We start from the raw sequence: 17,528 nt of genomic DNA, 5'->3' as shown, positions 1-17,528 counted from the left end.
AATCACTTTCTATAAATTGATAAATCTTTTGGAGTACAGTAGCTTGTATAACTTCAGCTGATACGTCATGTGTGCCTGCAGGCGACTCCTGTGTGTAAACACTGGTCACCTCAGCAGATACTGCAGCAGCTGAGGAGCATGGATGACAATAAGCCCACTACTTGTCCCTTGAGGTTCCAATTTCAGTCCACTGTTTCCACCTAAGCTCACTCCAGTGTAGAAGCTGTGACACCTCACCTGCATTGTGACAAGGATGAGCTTAATGATTTGCACCAGCAATTTGAAAGGTTTCCGGCCTTTTGCTCGATATTTGTCACAGGGACTCATGAAATAGTACTTCAGTGTCCTCTTCAGTTCTTCTTCGTTTGTGTCCAACATTGCTTGAGAAGATAGATCAGAGTTTTGGGAGCCGTAGCTGTTCACTGGTGTGAGCAGCTTTTCCCTCTCTAAACAGAAAGAGGAGAGTATAAAAATAAACTTCCAATAAAGCAGCAAATGTCAGGCTTCTGAACTCTCAGTGTGACCCCAGGCACTGTGCTCCCACCCTAACCCATAATCACCCAGCTATTCCACAACCTGGGGCGGAAGACACCCACCATCCCAACTGAAGAACAAGGGTAACACAATGCCTTGCCATCAATGCATGCGTGAAGAAATTCTGGTTTTAAAAAAAAATCACACAAGTTTTATGTTGATTTATATACTTCATTACCAAATATATTTCTGGTGTACTTTATTCTGCACCTCAAATTTTGGGTGCAGATGTGCAAATTGGGCAAGGGCAAATTTGCAATTTGAACAGCCATAATGCAAAGAACACCTTCACAGTAGGGCAAGCAGCATGTCAGAGTTTCCTTTACCAGAGATAACGCTCAGCAGAGCTGAGATTTCTGGAGAAAAAGCAAAAGGTGGATTGTCAAGCAGAGCAGATAGTAGTGTGAGCTGTAAGAGAGATGAAATAGCAAATAGGCAACAGAGCAACAGGACAAGTACCAACTGGTTGGTCAGCGCAGAAAAATTAGAAGAATGCTTAATATCTGAAATAAAACGATCACAGATGCTTAACTGTCTGAAACTGAGAAACTCAGGATGAAGTCAGGAAAATCGTGAACTGCTTCTTTGGAAGATGAGTGACATTGAACTTCACTGGAACAGGTCAGGTCAGGGTAAAATGTGATTGTGAATTACAGCAACCTCAGGTCACTAATTGAGTAAATGCCATGCACAAACTGAAGGGCCAAGATCAAGAAATATTACAAATGCAAGAAAAGTGGATTTTAGAAACATAGAAAACCTACAGCACAATACAGGCCCTTCGGTCTACGAAGTTGTGCTGAACATGTACCTACCTTAAAAATTACTAGGCTTACCCATAGCCCTCTATTTTTCTAAGCTCCATGTACCTATCCAAAAGTCTCTTAAAAGACCCTATCGTTTCCGCCTCCACCACTGTTGCCGGCAGCCCATTCCACGTGCTCACCACTCTGAGTGAAAAAACCTACCCCTGACATCTCCTTTGTACCTACTCCCCAGCACCTTAAACTTGTGTCCTCTTGTGGCAACCATCTCAGCCCTGGGGAAAAAGCATCTAACTATCCACACGATCGATGCCTCTCATCATCTTATACACCTCTATCAGGTCACCTCTCATCCTCCGTTGCGCCGAGGATAAAAGGCCGAGCTCACTCAAACTATTCTCATAAGGCATGCTCCCCAATCCAGGCAACATCCTTGTAAATCTCCTCTGCACCCTTTCTATAGTTTCCACATCCTTCCTGTAGTGAGGCGACCAGAACTGAGAACAGCACTCCAAGTGGGGTCTAACCAGGGACTTATATAGCTGAATTTGTTTTCCCAGAGTTGGTGGGATTGCTTGATGGACACAGCAGCCTCCTAAGATGCAAGAGTCAGTGAAATATTTGGTGAAGTATTCCTGGTACTCATTTGAACAGCCCAATCGACTAAGAAATTGTATCAAATTCTGAAGACTATTAACATGAGGATTAAAAAAGAGCCTTGTACCTTGTACAGCAACTGCTAAATATCTCTGAAAGCTCATAGGATGGATCCCAATCAGCTCATCACATCCTCCCTAAGTTTGAATCTTTTCTGAACTCCTTCAACACCATCATGATCTCATCCCTCAGACCCCACTCCCCCAAATTCTCTCTCTCTCTCTAGGCAAACCCTGGCCCACTATTGTCACAAACCTACTCAAACACCAGCTTCCAATCCAGTCCCCATCTACCAGCCCTGAAGTAGTGAGGAGCTTCAGCCACAGATCCACAATCACAGTTTTCTCTCTTGGGAAGAAAATATCCCAGGCTCCTCCTTCAGTAAAGGAACAACAGTGCTAGAGCGAGTCTACATCGACTACTAAATTAAACAAGGCTCAAGAGTGGGTTAGAGACAGAGCAGAGTGAAATTAATCATTCACTGAGAAACAGACGCTGGAGTCATCTGTCAACGTATCTTTCAAACAAGACTGCATCATAATGTCTGAATAATACAGCACAGAAGCAGTCTCTGTTTCATGCCAAGATACTCACCTAAGTTATTTGCCTAAGTTTGGCCTATAAACCATTCCTACCCACATACTTGTCCAAATATCTTAAATGCTGTTATCATACTTGCCTCAACTACTCGAACATCAAGCTTCTCAAAAGAGGGATGACAGGATTCTGTTCCCAATTCTTTATTTCTCAGGCAATCCCTAACTCTGGACCTGCAGAATCCACAGCTTAGGGAGGTGGGGAGTGACCCAAGGGTTTCAGAAGAAATATCCGGCGTTCTGTTCTCGTGTGTTCCTGTACTTATCCCCTTTGTCCTGGGACACAAACATCTTTATAGCTGAAGCAGCACTTGCACTTCTTCAGTTTGTTGCTTGTGATGTGGTATATTGTACGGGGTAAAACAAATGCAGATTGGCTGCCTGCTTTGTAGAACACTTGTAATGCAATAAATAACTGAGCTGCCACTTTAATCCTGCCTACTCTAATTGCTCTTCGTTCAACTTTTTACTTTGCTCCACCACAAAAAGCAGCATTTCGTCTCTGTGCTGATGCCTTGAGACTTCTACACTGAATTTAATAAATTCTGTGGAACCTCTTTTTTTTGATGTGGCTGGTTCTTCCCATTTTAGTTCTGTTTTGTCTACTTTCCCAATTTGACAACTTTGGGCTGTACACTCCAAGACATTTACTGTTCTCATCACCCTTCTTCACTCTGCAGCTTAACACAATTCTCAATCTGAAACATGCTGTTGATTGTTTCCAACATTTTTTGACTTTGCTTCATAATTAAGTGCCTCAGCATGATTTTGAAGACAGTTTACTAATAAAATTCCACAAACACATAATCTAATTCAATCTTCACCGAGATAAACTTCGGCCAGTATAAATTCCCTTTTCAATACGAAAGGGACAGTGAAAGCAGTTGGCTGCCTGCTACATTGTGATAATAATTTTTTTAAAAAAAGGAAATAACCAGAAGGCCCGGGCAGGCTAAGCCACAGTCTTTACCACAAGAGCACAATGCTGACTACCCCTTTACCCTCACAAATGCTGCTAAGCCTGGTATTTTCCAGCGTTCTTTGCAAATGACATGGTTGTCACCTGCACAATACTGTGGACGTCTTCCTGTTACCGAATATCAGGGGGAAATCCGAGAGAAATTGTACAGAATTCCTTCACACTCACCTCACCATCCACAAGCTTTCTACCAAACCAGTTTGGCATCATCCTTTGCAGAAGAACACAGCTAAGTGAGATGTAATTTGTATATACTGCAAAACATACACTATTACAGGGAGAGATTGGATGCTTTAGGAACGGAAAACTGCACTTCTGAAGCGTCACTATAAAGAGTCAAGTCAAACATTTAAAGCTTTTGCTCTTCCCTTTTAGTAACATTCAAATTAGGTTGTTTTATCAAGAACACTTGTTTACAGTGTTCAAAACAAAAGTCGCAACGTGACCCGGTTTCTCTCTCCCCCCACTGTGCAAGAGACGCAGTTTCAACGTGCACATCGCGGCCCACCCTACACCGGGCAGACACCACTCTGGACCAAGTAACAGCAGCTCTCCAACACCACAAGCACCACGCTATCAGCTGAAATCACCACGCACCACATCACCCACAATTGGATGGGGTAAGAAGAGAAGTGGCCCAATCACGGGGGTGAAAGAGATCCTACCACAGAACAACCGCAGGGAGACACTACCTGACTCCCGGCGAAACCCTGCCATAGTCCCCCTCAGGTAAACCGTGGTCAACCGCGGACTTCCAGCACCCGGCCCGCTGTCGCCGAAGACGCTCACGTCACGATCCCGTGATCCCATCAATCATCTCAGGCACCGCCCATCTTCTGACGTTAACGATTGGCAGTGTCCAATTTAAAGGTGCATTACCACCGACAATCGGAATGGAGTGTGCTGTAGAGAGTTGGGAAATAAAACCCCTAGTTCTTCTTTTTCAAATGAAAACTAAATCACCTCAAAAAGCACTACAGATTGTAATATAATGAATTAAAGTCACTTCCATGTACCTCCTTCCCGACTGTAATAATGAGAAGAGGGCAAGACCTGGGTGGTGGTGACGACGCCTTCCTGAGGTACATCTCCTTGAAAGTGTCTGGGATACCCACTAATTTTACAAGTTTCTGTAACTTACTTTGATTCAGAGCAATAGCCCCACCCCCATTCCAGACAGTAATGCAGCCAGTCAGAAAGCTTACCATCTGTAGAAGTTTTTGAAGGTTTTGGGTTTAAATAAAATAAGGTGCTGGATAAGAAGCAAAAAAACAAGAATGTACCAGAGCTCAGCATCTGTGGGAGAAAATGGACAGTCAATTTGTCTGACAATTCTTCAGAGACTTGGAACACACCCTGAGCCTTTCTTTCTCCTGGTAGACATCTCAGAGAGGGTAATCTAGTTATCATTGCTGGCAATGTTGGCTTGGGCAAAGTCCATGTCCTACAGTTTGGAGCATTTGCAGAAGCAGTTTCTCCAGGGCCTTTCTGCAGCCCAAGTCTCGGAGCATTGCAGGGCATCGAGTTACACAGCAGGCAACAACAGAACACTGGAGGAACTTAGCAGGCTACCAGGAAAAGTAAGGGCAGTAAGCAGTTGTGCAGGGTTCCTCTGTGGCCATTTGCCTCACAAACAGATATACCTCAGGATACGGCTGAGTGTGATGTACTTACAGTGGCTAGCAACAGTGGCCAGATCTCTGGCACTGTGCCTGGCTCTGAGGGAAAAGGGTGCAGTCAGACAGGGTGAAAATAATAGGAGATTCATAGTGAGGTGGACGTGACATTCTGTGGCCACAGACGTGACTCTAGAATGGTGTGTTGCCTCCTGAGTGCCAGGGTCTCTGAGCAGCTGCAGAAAATTCTCAAGGCAGACTGCAAAGTGCAAAAGATTGTTTAATGTAATTTCAAAGTTCTAAGTAAATTTATTATCAAAGCACGTATATGTCACTATATACAATCCTGAGATTGATTTTCTTGCAGATGTGCTTAATAAATCTACAGAATAATATGCACCAACTTGAGCAAAAGACAACAGACTGCAAATAAAAAAAGAAAGAAGAATAAATAAGTATCGAGAATATGGGATGAAGAGTCCTTGATGTGAGTCCATAGCTTGTGGGAGCATCTCAATGATGGGGCAAGTGGAGTTATCCCCTTTGGTTCAAGAGCCTGATGGTTGAGGGCCACATCAGAAAAATTCAAACGCTAGTGAATGAAGGTCAGTTTTGAGCCTGGACTTAAACAAGTCAATGGAGGGGGCAGATCTGATAGGGAGGGGAATACTGTTCCACAGTCTAAGGGCTACAACAGCAAAGGTGCAGTCACCCCTGAGCTTAAGTTTAGATCACGGGATAGCCAGGAGCCCCAAGTCAGCTGACCTGAGGGACCTGGAAATAGACTAAGAGGTTAGAAGGTCTGTGATATAGGAGGGGGACAGCCCTTTTAGGGCTTTATAAACAAACAGGAGAACCTTAAAATCAATTCTAAACCATTCTGGTAGCCAATGGAGAGAGGCCATAATAGAAGTAATATGGTCCCTCTTCCGGGCACTTGTCGGGAGCCTGGCTGCGGTATTCTGGACCAGTTATAGGCGGGACAGGGATGACTGACTAATCCCAGTATACAGCGAGTTAGAATAATGCAAGCGGGAGGATAAAAGGGTGTGGATAACTTTCTAGAGATCCTTGAAAGAGAGAAACAGCTTGATTTTGGCAATAATACGAAGCTGGAAAAAACTGGCTTTTACTCCTGCATTAATTTGCTTGTCAAACTTAAAGGCGGAATCAAATATCACATGGAGTTTGACAAGGGTGGACACTCGCTTTGATGGAGTCAGGGGAGCCAAATAGGACAACTTCAGACTTGCCTTCATTCAGCTGTAGGAAGTTTTGTGCCACCCAGCACTTTATGTCCTCAAGGCAGTTCATGAGGCTGACTAGATTTGACTGGTCATTTGGTTTCAAGGGGAGATAAAGCTGTGTGCCATTATGGTTAGTTTTGAGGGGGTGATGGTATTGAATACCATTAATAATGATGTGTTCATCTTTGCAGACCAGACTTTGCAAGGTTGAATGAAGAGCCAATGAGATGGCATCTTCTGTTAAGTATGAGTACACAAGTGTAACGGAGAACAAAATTATTGTTACTCTGGATTCAATACAGTGCGAAAATGAACACAATAAGCTAAGCAACACATAATAAATACCTAAGTTTTTATATATATATATAGATTCTATGTCCATAAAGTGGTGCTACGCATAGAAGTGTCTGTACGTAAGGTGACTGGTAGGAAGTGATAAAGTATTGGTAGTTGGGGGTTTGGTGGGGTGGATTAGTGGGTGGAAGTGTTGATCAGCCTTACTGCTTGGGGAAAGTAACTGCTTTTGAGTTTGGTGGTCCTGGCATGGACGTTACATAGCCTACTCCCTGATGGAAATGGGACAAACAGTCCACGAGCAGGTGAGTGGGATCCTTCATAATGTTACATGTTGGTACAGATGACATAAGCCAAACAAGAGGCAAGGCCTTGCAGAACTAGTAGAGGGAATTATGTAAGCAATAAAAATACATGTTCTCAAGGGTAATGATCTCCAAATTACTTACTACATGTGCCATGTGCCAGTGATTCCAAGGAAGGTTGGCCAGATAACTGAACAACTCAAGAGCTGGTTCAAGGATTCAGGTTCTTGAATCATTGGAATTTTTTCTAGAGTACAGGCAGTCTATACAAGAGGGATGGTTTGCACTTGAATCGAAGTAGGACCAATATCCTAGTAGGGAAATTTGCTTTCGTTACCAGGGAGGTTTAAAACTATATGTCAGCGGGGTGGGATTCAAGAGAGCAAAGTTATTAAGAAGACAGTGGTGTGTACGGAAACCAAAGAGTGTAGCCGAGAATCGGGATAACTGTGCTTACAGTAAAAGGGCAGGTAGAACTATTAACACAACAAAATCTGCAGATGCTGGACATCCAAAGCAACACACAAAATGCTGGAGGGACTCAGCAGGTCAGGCAGCATCTCTGTAAGTTAATAAACAGTTGGTTCAATGTTTGTGGTTCAGTTTAATATCAGAGAATGTATACAGTATACAACCTGAAATCCTTACTCTACGCAGACATCCAGGAAAGAGAGAGAGAGAAAAAACATGGGATGAATGACATGTAGGGTTCTCAGTAACAGTAACTGTGGTGTTAACTGTTCAGGCTAACAAAATGGCTTCTCTGTATTGTTATAATGAAATGGCTTCTCTGTAATGCTATAATGGAATTCTGTGTCTGGTATGTTTGGGTTAAGGCTACTGATAAGGGGGAAAATAACCAATGGAGATTTGTTATGCTATCTTGTCTGTGTAAGCTGAGTGGGAGTTTGCGGTCTTTCTCGGGAGGAGAGCAAGGAGGACAGACGTGTGTGGAGCAGGCAGTGGTTCCAGAGCGATGGATACTGGACGTCAGCGGTTCGGACGGTGGCCGAAGGCTCAGAAGGTCGTTGTGGAAGGAACTGGAGGCATGAGCTCCAACGTATTAAAATATGTGCACAAACTGACAAACTGATTACTACTTTGGTGCCTTTAGGTTATCTGTTCCTACTAACCTGTCACTAAGAAATAACTATAAAGTTGCAATTATTTACTCGATTTTGGGTATTGTCTGGTATTTGTATTGTGAGCGTGTATGGGGGGGGGGGGCATTACACCGTATTTACACCGAAGTATTGCACTACTGGTGGGGCAGCGGCGGTTCACCCTAGGCGAACGGGGGTCAACTGGGGCACGGAAGCTACAGGCAGAAAACGTTAAAACCCCAAAGACCAAACTCCCCTCCCATGCACAAGCAGCAGCAAAAGCATCAACCCTCCCCACTCCCCCCCTTGCTCCAGCAAAAGCATCAGCCCCACCACCTATCATGCAAGCAATAGCAAAGCTGCCAGTGACCATGATCTAGAGCCTTTCAAAAACTACTGTCCATCCCAACACTTCAACCTCAAGACAGGCGCTCTCTCTCACTAGCGAGGGAGTGAAGGATATCGATCCCACTACAGCAAGAAGGGAGACCAATCTGGTGCTTCGCCTGTCTGATCCCCCCGACTCAAAAGACCAACTGACTCACACTCACCATCGAGATAGAAAGAGATCACTCAAGTACAGGGGCCTCTGACAACTGTCTCCATGTTTCAATCTCCCACGACGTTTCAAATGGCAACATCAGCAAGGAATCTGGCTTGAAACGTAGGCATTGCTTCTTCCTATAGATGCTGCCTGGCCTGCTGCGAACCATCAGCACTTTGTGTGTGAGGCAAGAGAATAGTTGGCTTTTAAAAGATTCACTTCATGCAACTAGGAGCAGCATGTTCATGTTATGGTGAATTCTGACTGACAAAACAAAGAGGATCTGGTCAGGGAAAAGGAACCAAATGTTGCATTTAGGCAGCTAAAATGAATGAATCCCTCCATGTACACATAAATTTAAGAGCAGGCTTAAAAGGGAAATTAGGAAGGCAAAAAGAGTATATGAGATAAATTTAGCAGGCAGAGTTAAAGAAAATCCAAAGAGCTTCCATAAAACAATAATATATGGGAGGAGAATTAGGCTATTTGGCCCATTCCATCATTCCCGATTTATTATCCCTCAACCCCATTCTCCTGCCTTTTCCCCATAATCTTTTGACACCCTTACAAATCAAGAACCTATAAACCTCCACTTTAAATATGCCTCAACAGCCTACAGCACAATGCAGGCCCTTCGGCCCACAAAGCTGTGCCAAACCCTTAGCCCTCTATTTTTCTGAGCTCCATGTACCTACCCAGGAGTCTCTTAAAAGACCTCAATGGCAATGAATTCCATAGATTTACCACCCTTTGGTTAAAGAAATTCCTCCTCAATCAACACTAACTCCTGCAGAACATCGATAGTCAACCTGAAAAGGCCCCTTTATTCCCACTCTTTGCCAGTCTGCTAATCTACTGTCCATGCTAATATCTTTCCTGTAATACCGTGAGTTCTCACCTTGTTCAGCATCTTCAGGTGTGGCACCTTGTCAAGGGATTTCTGAAAATCTGGGTAAACAATATCCACTGACTCTCCTTTGGCTATCCAGCCTGCTATTTCATCAAAGAATTCCAACAGGTTCATCAGGCAAGGTTTTCCCTTAAGTAAACCATGTTGACTTTGGACTTTTTAATCAGGTGCCTCCAAGTACCCCAGAACATCATCTTTAATAATAGACTCCAACATCTACCCAATCACTGAACTCAGGCTAACTGGCCTATAATTCCCTGTCTTTTGCTTCTCTCCCTTCTTAAAAAGTCGAGAGACATTTGAAATTTGGAAAATTACCAGCATCTAGGGATTCTTATAGGATCAGAATCAGAATCAGATTTAGTATCACCGGCATAGGTAATGAAACTTGTTAACTTTACGGCAGCAGTACAATGAAGTACGTGATAACTAGAGAGAGAAAAACTATTACAGTAAGTATTTATATATGTCTATTAAATAGTTAAGATAAAATGAGTAGTAGAAAACAAAACAGAAATAAAAAGGTAATGTGGTAACATTTATGTGTTCAATGTCCATTTAGAAATCGGATGGAGAGGGGAAGAAGCTGTTCCTAAATTACTGAATGTGTACCTTCAGACTTCTGCACCTCCTCCCCGATAGCAACAATGGCAAAAGGGCATGTCCTCAATAATAGACACCACCTTCCTAAGGCACTGCTCCTTGAAGATGTCTTGGATACTATGGATCATTACTAAAGTCACCACAAACTCTCAGCTACCAGATGGACTACATTCCAGAAGAACCCTGGGGTGTAGTCCATCTGGTCCAGGTCACTTTCCTACTTTCAAACCCATCAGCTTTTCCTTAGCAATAGCAACTAAACACTTAGTTCTGTTCTGCTGACACTCTCAAGTTTCTGACATGTTGCTGGTGTCTTCCACAGAGGAACACAGAATACTCATCTACCTTTCTTTCTTTCTCTACCTTTCTAGCATCATTTTCTTGTGGTCCAATAGCTACTCCCATCCCTCTTTTACTTTTTATACATCTAATAAAACTTTTGGTATTCTCTTTTATGTTATTGGCTAGGTTACTTTCTTATTTCACATTTTCTCTCCGTTTGGCTTTTTTAGTTGCCTTCTGCTGGTTTTTAAAAAGCTTACCAATCTTCTAGCTTCCCACTATTTTTTGTTCTATTAAATGCCTTCTCTTTTCCTTTTATGCTGACTTTGACTTCCCTTTTCAACTACAGTTGCCTCATCCTTCCTTTAGACTACATTATCTTTGGAATTAATATATCCTGTGTCTTCCAAATTGCTACCAGAAAAAACAACCGTTGCTATTTTGCCATCATCCCTTCTCGTGTCCTCTTTCAATGAATGATGTCCAGCTCCTCTCTCATGCCACTGTAATTCCCTTTACTCCACTGTAATACTAATACATCTGATTTTAACTTCCCCCTCTCAAACAGCAGGATGAATTCTATCATATCATGATCACTGCCTCCTAAGGGTTGGTTCCTTTACTTTAAGCTGCCTAAGCAAATCTGGTTTATTTCACAACACTGAATCCAGAACTGCTATTCTCCTAGTCCCACAAGCTGCTCAAAAAAGATATCTCTTCGGCAGTCTCTAAATTCCTTCTCTTGAGATCCACACCAGCCTGATTTTTCCAATCTACCTGCATATTGAAATCCCCCATGACTATCATAACACTGTCCTTTTAACATACCTTTTCTATCTCCTGTTGCAATTTGTAGCCCAAGTTCTGGCTACTGTTCAGAGGCCTGTGTAACTCCCATCAGGGTCTTTTTACCCTTACAGTTTCTTAACTCTACCCACTGGTTTTATCAGTTATATTAACAGTAAAAGCATAACTAGGTTGAAACTAGGTCCTTTTAACGATCTTCAGGGCACCTATGTATGGAGTCTTCGATGATGGCTGAGATTTTAATGTCTTTTATTTCTCTATAATGTGTCTACTGATGCCAAAAAATCTGAGGGTATTAAGCAGTGAGACCGTGGATCATATGCATATAGTGAGGTCGGAGGTATTTGCAAAGCTTGGGGTCCGTTACTCTGGTCAGATCCCCAGGGCCTGAAACTTATGGGAGGTCTGAGAAGAAATTGCGGAAGACCCTGCAGAGATACTTGCTTCATCCTTAGCCACTGGTGAAGTTCCAGCGAAGATTGAACAATTGCCAAAGTTGTTCCATTGTTCAAGAAAGGTATCAAGATCAGGCCAGGGAACTAAAGGCCAGTGAGCCTCACCTAAGTAGTAGAAGCTATTTATTATTTTATTAGAGATATAGCATGGTAACAGCAGAACAAGCCCATGCACCCATATGAACAAATAACTTATTAACCCTTGTGTCTTTGGAATGAAGGAGGAAACGGTAGCATGGGGAGGAAATCCACATAGTCACAGGGAGAATGTACAAACTCCTTACAGACAGCGGCAGAAGTGAACCCAGTTTGCTAGTGCTATAATAACGTAGCACTAATTGCTATGCTCCCCTTATTAATTCTGAGGGACAAGATCTTCTAATATTTGAAGGCTCAAAGGCTGATCAGGAATAGTTAGCAAGCTTTTGTGTGTGGGAAATCATGTCTGATGAATCTTTTGGAGTTTTTTTGAAGAGGTGGAGTAGATATATGAAGGCCGGATGGTGGATGTTGATTATATTGACTTCAGTAAGATTTTTAACAAATTCCTGCATGGCAGTCTTACCTGAAAGGTTGATTCTTTGACTGGAGGCATAAGACTAGTGGGGATCCTAAGGAGATGTCAGTTATTCATTCCTTAAGAACATGGCACGATTAGTATCATCAACGTTTGTTGATTATACTAATTTAGGAGGTCTTGTTGAGAATGAAGCAGTTACAATGAATTGCAAAGAGATCTTGATCAGTTACGGAAATGGGCTGAAGAATGGCAATGGATTTCAACTTAGATAAGTGAGTGGTGATGTATTTTGGATAGTCAAACCGGGGTAGGACTTTTAAAATGAAAGGTAAGGCATGACAAGTGTTGTGGAACAGAGGGACAATGACCAGTGAGATTGTGGAACAGAGGGACCAAGAAGTACATGTGCACATTTGCTGAAAGCCACTTTCAAGTGGACAGGGTGGTGAAGAAGGCACTTACCATGTTGGCCAGTTTAACTGAAGGGCCTGTTTCCATGTTGTATTATTCTGATTCTATTCTAACTCTGATTCAGGTCAGGCAGCATCTATGGAGGGAAGTGGGAAGTTGATATTTTGGGTTGATGTGCTTCATCTGTGCTGAAAGAGAGGGGTGGAACTAGAAGAAAGGGATGGAGGGAAGGGATCAAAATCAGAATATCTGATATATTTTCTGAAGTCTATTGTTTTGCAGCAGCAGTACATTGTGACATGTAATGATAAAAACTATAAATTACCATTATATAAAAATTAAACAAGTAGTGCAAAAACAAAGAGAAAAAAATTACTGAAATAGTGTACATATGCTCATTGTTCATTCAGAAATCTGATGGCAAAGGGGAAGAAGCTGTTCATGAAATGTTGAGTGTGTTTCTTCAGACTCCTGTACCTCCTCCCTGATGGTAGCAATGAGGTGAGGGTATGCCCTGGGTGATGGGTGTCCTTAATGACAGGTGCTGCCTTTTGAAGATGTCCTAGATGCTGGGGAGGCTGGTGCCCATGATGGAGCTGGCTAAGTTTGCAACCTTTGCAGCTTTTTCCAATCCTGTACGGTGGCTCTTCTGTACCAGACAGTGATGCTAGAATCCACTCCATGGTACATCTACAGAAATTTATGAATCTTCGGCAACACCCAGAAACTTGAAACTGCACACCCTTCCACTGCTGAACCCTCAATGAGGACTGATGCATGTTCCCTCAACTTCCCCTTCCTGGAGTCCACAATCAATTCCTCGGTATTACTGATGTTGAGTGCAAGGCTGTTGTTTCGACACCACTCAACCAGCTGATGTATCTCACTCTCATATGGCTCCTGATCACCATCTGAAACTTTGCTAACAATAGTTGTGTGATCAGCAAATTTATAGATGGTGTTTGAGCTGTGCCTAGCCACATAATCATGAGTGTGGGCGAAGCACACACCTCGAGGTGCATCAGTGCTGATTGTCATTGAGGAGGAGATGTTATTTCTGATATGCACTGTCTCTGATCTCCCAATGAGGAAGTCAAGAATCCAGTTGCAGAGGGAGGAACAAAGACCCAGGTTTTGGAGCTTGTTGATTAGCACTGAGGGTACGAAGGTGTTGAACACTGAGCCAGATGTAGATATTTCTATTGTCCAGGTGATTCAAGGCCAAATGGAGAGCCAGTGAGATTGTATCTGCAGTTAACCTTTTGTGGTGATTGTCAATTGTACTGGGTCCAGGTCCTTGTTTAGGTAGGAGTTGATTCTAGCTATGACAAACCTCTCAAAGCACTTCATCAAAATAAATGTGAGTGGATCTGAGTGGGAAGCTCTTACTGCATTAGACGTCCATGAACACTCCACCCAGTTAGTTAGCATCTAGGTACACCATCAGGGCCTTGTGAAGATTCACCTTCATGAAAGCTATTCTGACATTGGCCTCAGATATGGCCTCACCAAATGCTGCAGTGATTCACACAGGTGTAGTGTTATTCTCTGTTTCGCAGCATGCATTAAAAGTGTTTAGCTTATGGATGAAACAAGAGCTGGCAGTAGGCAGGTGGATTCTGGTCAGGGGAGTGATAGCCAAATTTGAGAAGGGAGAGTGTGAATAGTATCAGAGGAGAAGGTGGGAGGTGACAGGTGGAAGTGATGAATCGATGAAAATGATGGAAACTGATAGAAGAGGAAGGTAAAGCAGGACAGGTGGGGAGGGGAAACAGATAGGGCAATTGTGTGGGTGGTGGGCAGATGGAAAGGGTAGAAGAAGTGAGAGACATGATGATGGGATCCACATGGATCAGGAGGAGAGAGAGAAGAAAAAAAGTACGGAAGAGGAGTAGTTACCATAAGTTGGAGAATTTGATGTTCAAGCAATCAGGTAGTATACCAGCCAAAAAGAAGATTAAGTGTTGTTCCTCTGGTTGACATTAGCATCTCTATTGGAGGTAGAGGACACACATGCCAGTGTGGAAGTGGGTTTGGGGAATTCAAATGGTAGCAACCAGGAGATCCAAATGGCCACAGCAAAAGGAGTGCAGGTGCTTGACGAAGCAATTGGCCAGTTTACATCTGGACTCACCAATGTAGAGCATGCCAGATCAGAAGAACCTGATACAGTAACTAAGGCTGAGGATTTGCAGGTAAATGTCTGCCTCACCTGAAAGAGTTGTTTTGGTCCCTGTTTGGTGGTGAGGGAGGAGGTATAGGATGTTACATCTCCTATAGTTACAGGGGAAAGTACCTGGGGAGGGAGAGAAATGAGAGGGGAGTGATGAGCAAACCAGGGAGTCATAGAGAGTCATCCCTGCAGAAAGCAGAGAGGGGACTAAAGGGAAAGCTGGTATGGCATCCCATTGTAGATGGTGGTTATTGAAAAGAATGATATACTGGATGTGTAGGTTGGTGGTGTGAGAAGTGAGGACAAAGATAACTCTGTCCCTGTTCTGCCTAGTCAGGCTGGGGTGATGGCAGAAGTGTGAGAACTAGAAGAGATGTGGATGAAGGCTCCATTAATAGCAGGGTGTGGAGGGGGGGACTGTATTCTGGAAGAGGAAGGCATCTTGGAGGTCCTGGAGTGAAATAATTCATCTTGAGAATAGCTGCAGCAGAGACAAAAAAAATGAGCAAAATAAATGGCATTCTTGCAATAGACAGGGTCGAGGAAGATCCAGCAGTGGATGTCAGTGGACAATCTGTCTCCTCAGATGAGCAGAAGAAAAAAGAGACAGGATCCACAGATAGATCAAGTGAACCTAAGTCAGGGTGGACGTTGGAGGTGAAGTTGATGAAATTGACAAACTCGGCACAAATGCAGGAAGCAGCAGCAATTTGGTCATCAATGTAGTGGAGAAAGATTTGGGAGCGGTGCCAGCTGGTTTTGAACATAGATTTCTCCACATAATCAACAAAAAGGCAGGCAAACTGGGGCCCATGCACGTGTCTTTGGCTACACCTGTGGTTTGGAGAAAGTGGGAGGAGCCCGAAGAGATGTTGTTGAGGGTGAGCACCAGTTCTGTCAGATGGAAAAGGGTGTTGATGGGGAACTAGTTGGGTCTATAGTACAGAAAGAAATGGAGAGCCCTGAGGCCTTCCTAATGAGAGAGAGAAATATACAGGCAGAGAATGTCTAAGGTGGTGGTGGGTACGAGAAATTAATGTTCATGGTTCAAAATTCAAGTTTAGTATGGAATTTCCACTTTGCCCATGAGGTGGCTATCTGGAGATCGTACCTGGACCCCTTGTAACTTCCTTGGTCACCAGATTTGAAAGTCTCTGATCCTGCCCTCAGCAGATTGCGGATCTCATGCTTTATCCAGGGCCTCTGGTTGGGAAAAACTCCGAACTAAATTACAAGTTGAAATCACATGATAAAGGGAAACAGCACAGAATCAGGCCCTTTGACCCAACCCACCCACGCTGACCAAGCTGCTCTAAATGAGCTAGGCTCAATTGGCTGCATTTGGCCCATACACCTTTAAACCTGTCCTATCACAAACCTGTCCAAATATCTTTTAAATGTTGCAATTGTCCTTACCTTGGGTACTTCCTTTGTCAGCTCATTCCAACTTCTCACCACCCTCAGTGTGAAAGACTTGACCCTTTCAACTTTAACCACTTTCCTACAGTGGGGTAAAAAGGCTGTGACCATTCACCTTTTTGATGCTCCTTCTTGCTTTTATGAACCTCTATAATGTCACCTCTCAGCCTCCCTGACTCTAGATCAGCCCAAGCCTCTCCTCTCCTCACAGCTGAAATCTTCCAGTCCCAGTAACATCCTTCCAATAGTTGGACGGCCAAAACTGTGCATAGTACTCCAAGTGTCATCTCACCAACACCTTATACAGCTGCAACATGACATCCCAATTGTTGCATGCAGTAACTTAAGCAATGTGTGCAATACACCTCGATCCAGAGTGTGGCAAACTTGTAGAATTCTCCTCTACAGAGGATACTGGAGAGCAAGTCATTAAATCTATTCAAGGAGGAGATAAATCTATCTTCTTCATGCTAAAGGGATGAAGGCCTGTGAGAAAAGAGGGAAGAGGTACTTAAGTGATTGTCTTGGATAGTGGGAAAGGTCCAAAAGCATGAATGACCTTCACCCCATCTCTCCCACCCACTGCTCCAACTTCCTCTGTTTCTCTTCTTATCTCTGAATTCAGCTTGTTGCATGTTTGGACAAGGCCATGAGGAGCTCTGGAAGTATGAACCCGGCAATAGCCAACAGAGCATGGGTGAGTGGTTATTGGTAAGTGCAGGGCTGACAGCACTGTTAATAACACCTCACTGAGTCTATGTCATACAGCCCTTTGGTCCCATTGGTTCCTGCCGACCAAAATCACTGTCGAATAGCAAGAGTAGACTGAATGGATAACTGACCTGATTGGATTGTCCTGGTTTTGTACAGGGTAATATTAAGCAGTGTTGTAAGAAGCCAGAGTACAGTGCAAGTATTCAGTGCTACAACATGCATGTGGTGTTTCGCCAAAGCCTTTGCCAGACTAGTGCTCATCTTGATAGCACACAGAGTGAAATAAACTAGCTAGAGGCTGTTTTCTGTGGGTGCTCACTGATCTGTGGAATGGTGGAGTAAATGGCCTAGTGCCATACTGTGCAGAGACTCACATACGCCTCAGTGGTCTCCATTTGACTTCCTCCACATCTACATCAGGAAGGCCAAGCATAGACTAGGAGACTGTACTCTGGAACACCAACACAGTCCATAATGGCAAGACCATGCTTCAGCTACATGCTGCATCAATCGGAACTACCACCCTCACCTCTCCCTCCTGAGTCAGTGGGGGCTCCTGCCCACCATCATTCCCATCTCCCTCTCACGTCAAAGT

General features: G+C 43.6%; 1 protein-coding gene across 2 annotated transcripts in view; it reads right to left on the bottom strand.

Annotated features, from left to right (window-relative positions):
• Positions 1-4,364, bottom strand: part of mcoln1a (mucolipin TRP cation channel 1a) — a 72,164-nt gene extending 67,800 nt beyond the window's left edge. For both annotated transcript variants that reach the window (XM_059992088.1, XM_059992089.1), the window contains exons 1-2: positions 4,223-4,364; positions 238-446 (exon numbers count right to left, since the gene is read on the bottom strand). In XM_059992088.1, coding sequence (XP_059848071.1) covers positions 238-446; positions 4,223-4,340 — 327 coding nt within the window. In that variant the 5' untranslated portion in view covers positions 4,341-4,364. The remainder of the gene's footprint in view (positions 1-237; positions 447-4,222) is intronic.
• Positions 4,365-17,528: the final 13,164 nt, after the last annotated feature.

The sequence above is a fragment of the Hypanus sabinus genome, chromosome 16, assembly GCF_030144855.1.
Source record: "Hypanus sabinus isolate sHypSab1 chromosome 16, sHypSab1.hap1, whole genome shotgun sequence".
In the NCBI taxonomy this organism is placed as follows: domain Eukaryota; kingdom Metazoa; phylum Chordata; class Chondrichthyes; order Myliobatiformes; family Dasyatidae; genus Hypanus; species Hypanus sabinus.
Note: the sequence above shows the minus strand (reverse complement) of the source record. Positions and strands in the feature narration are given on the sequence as shown.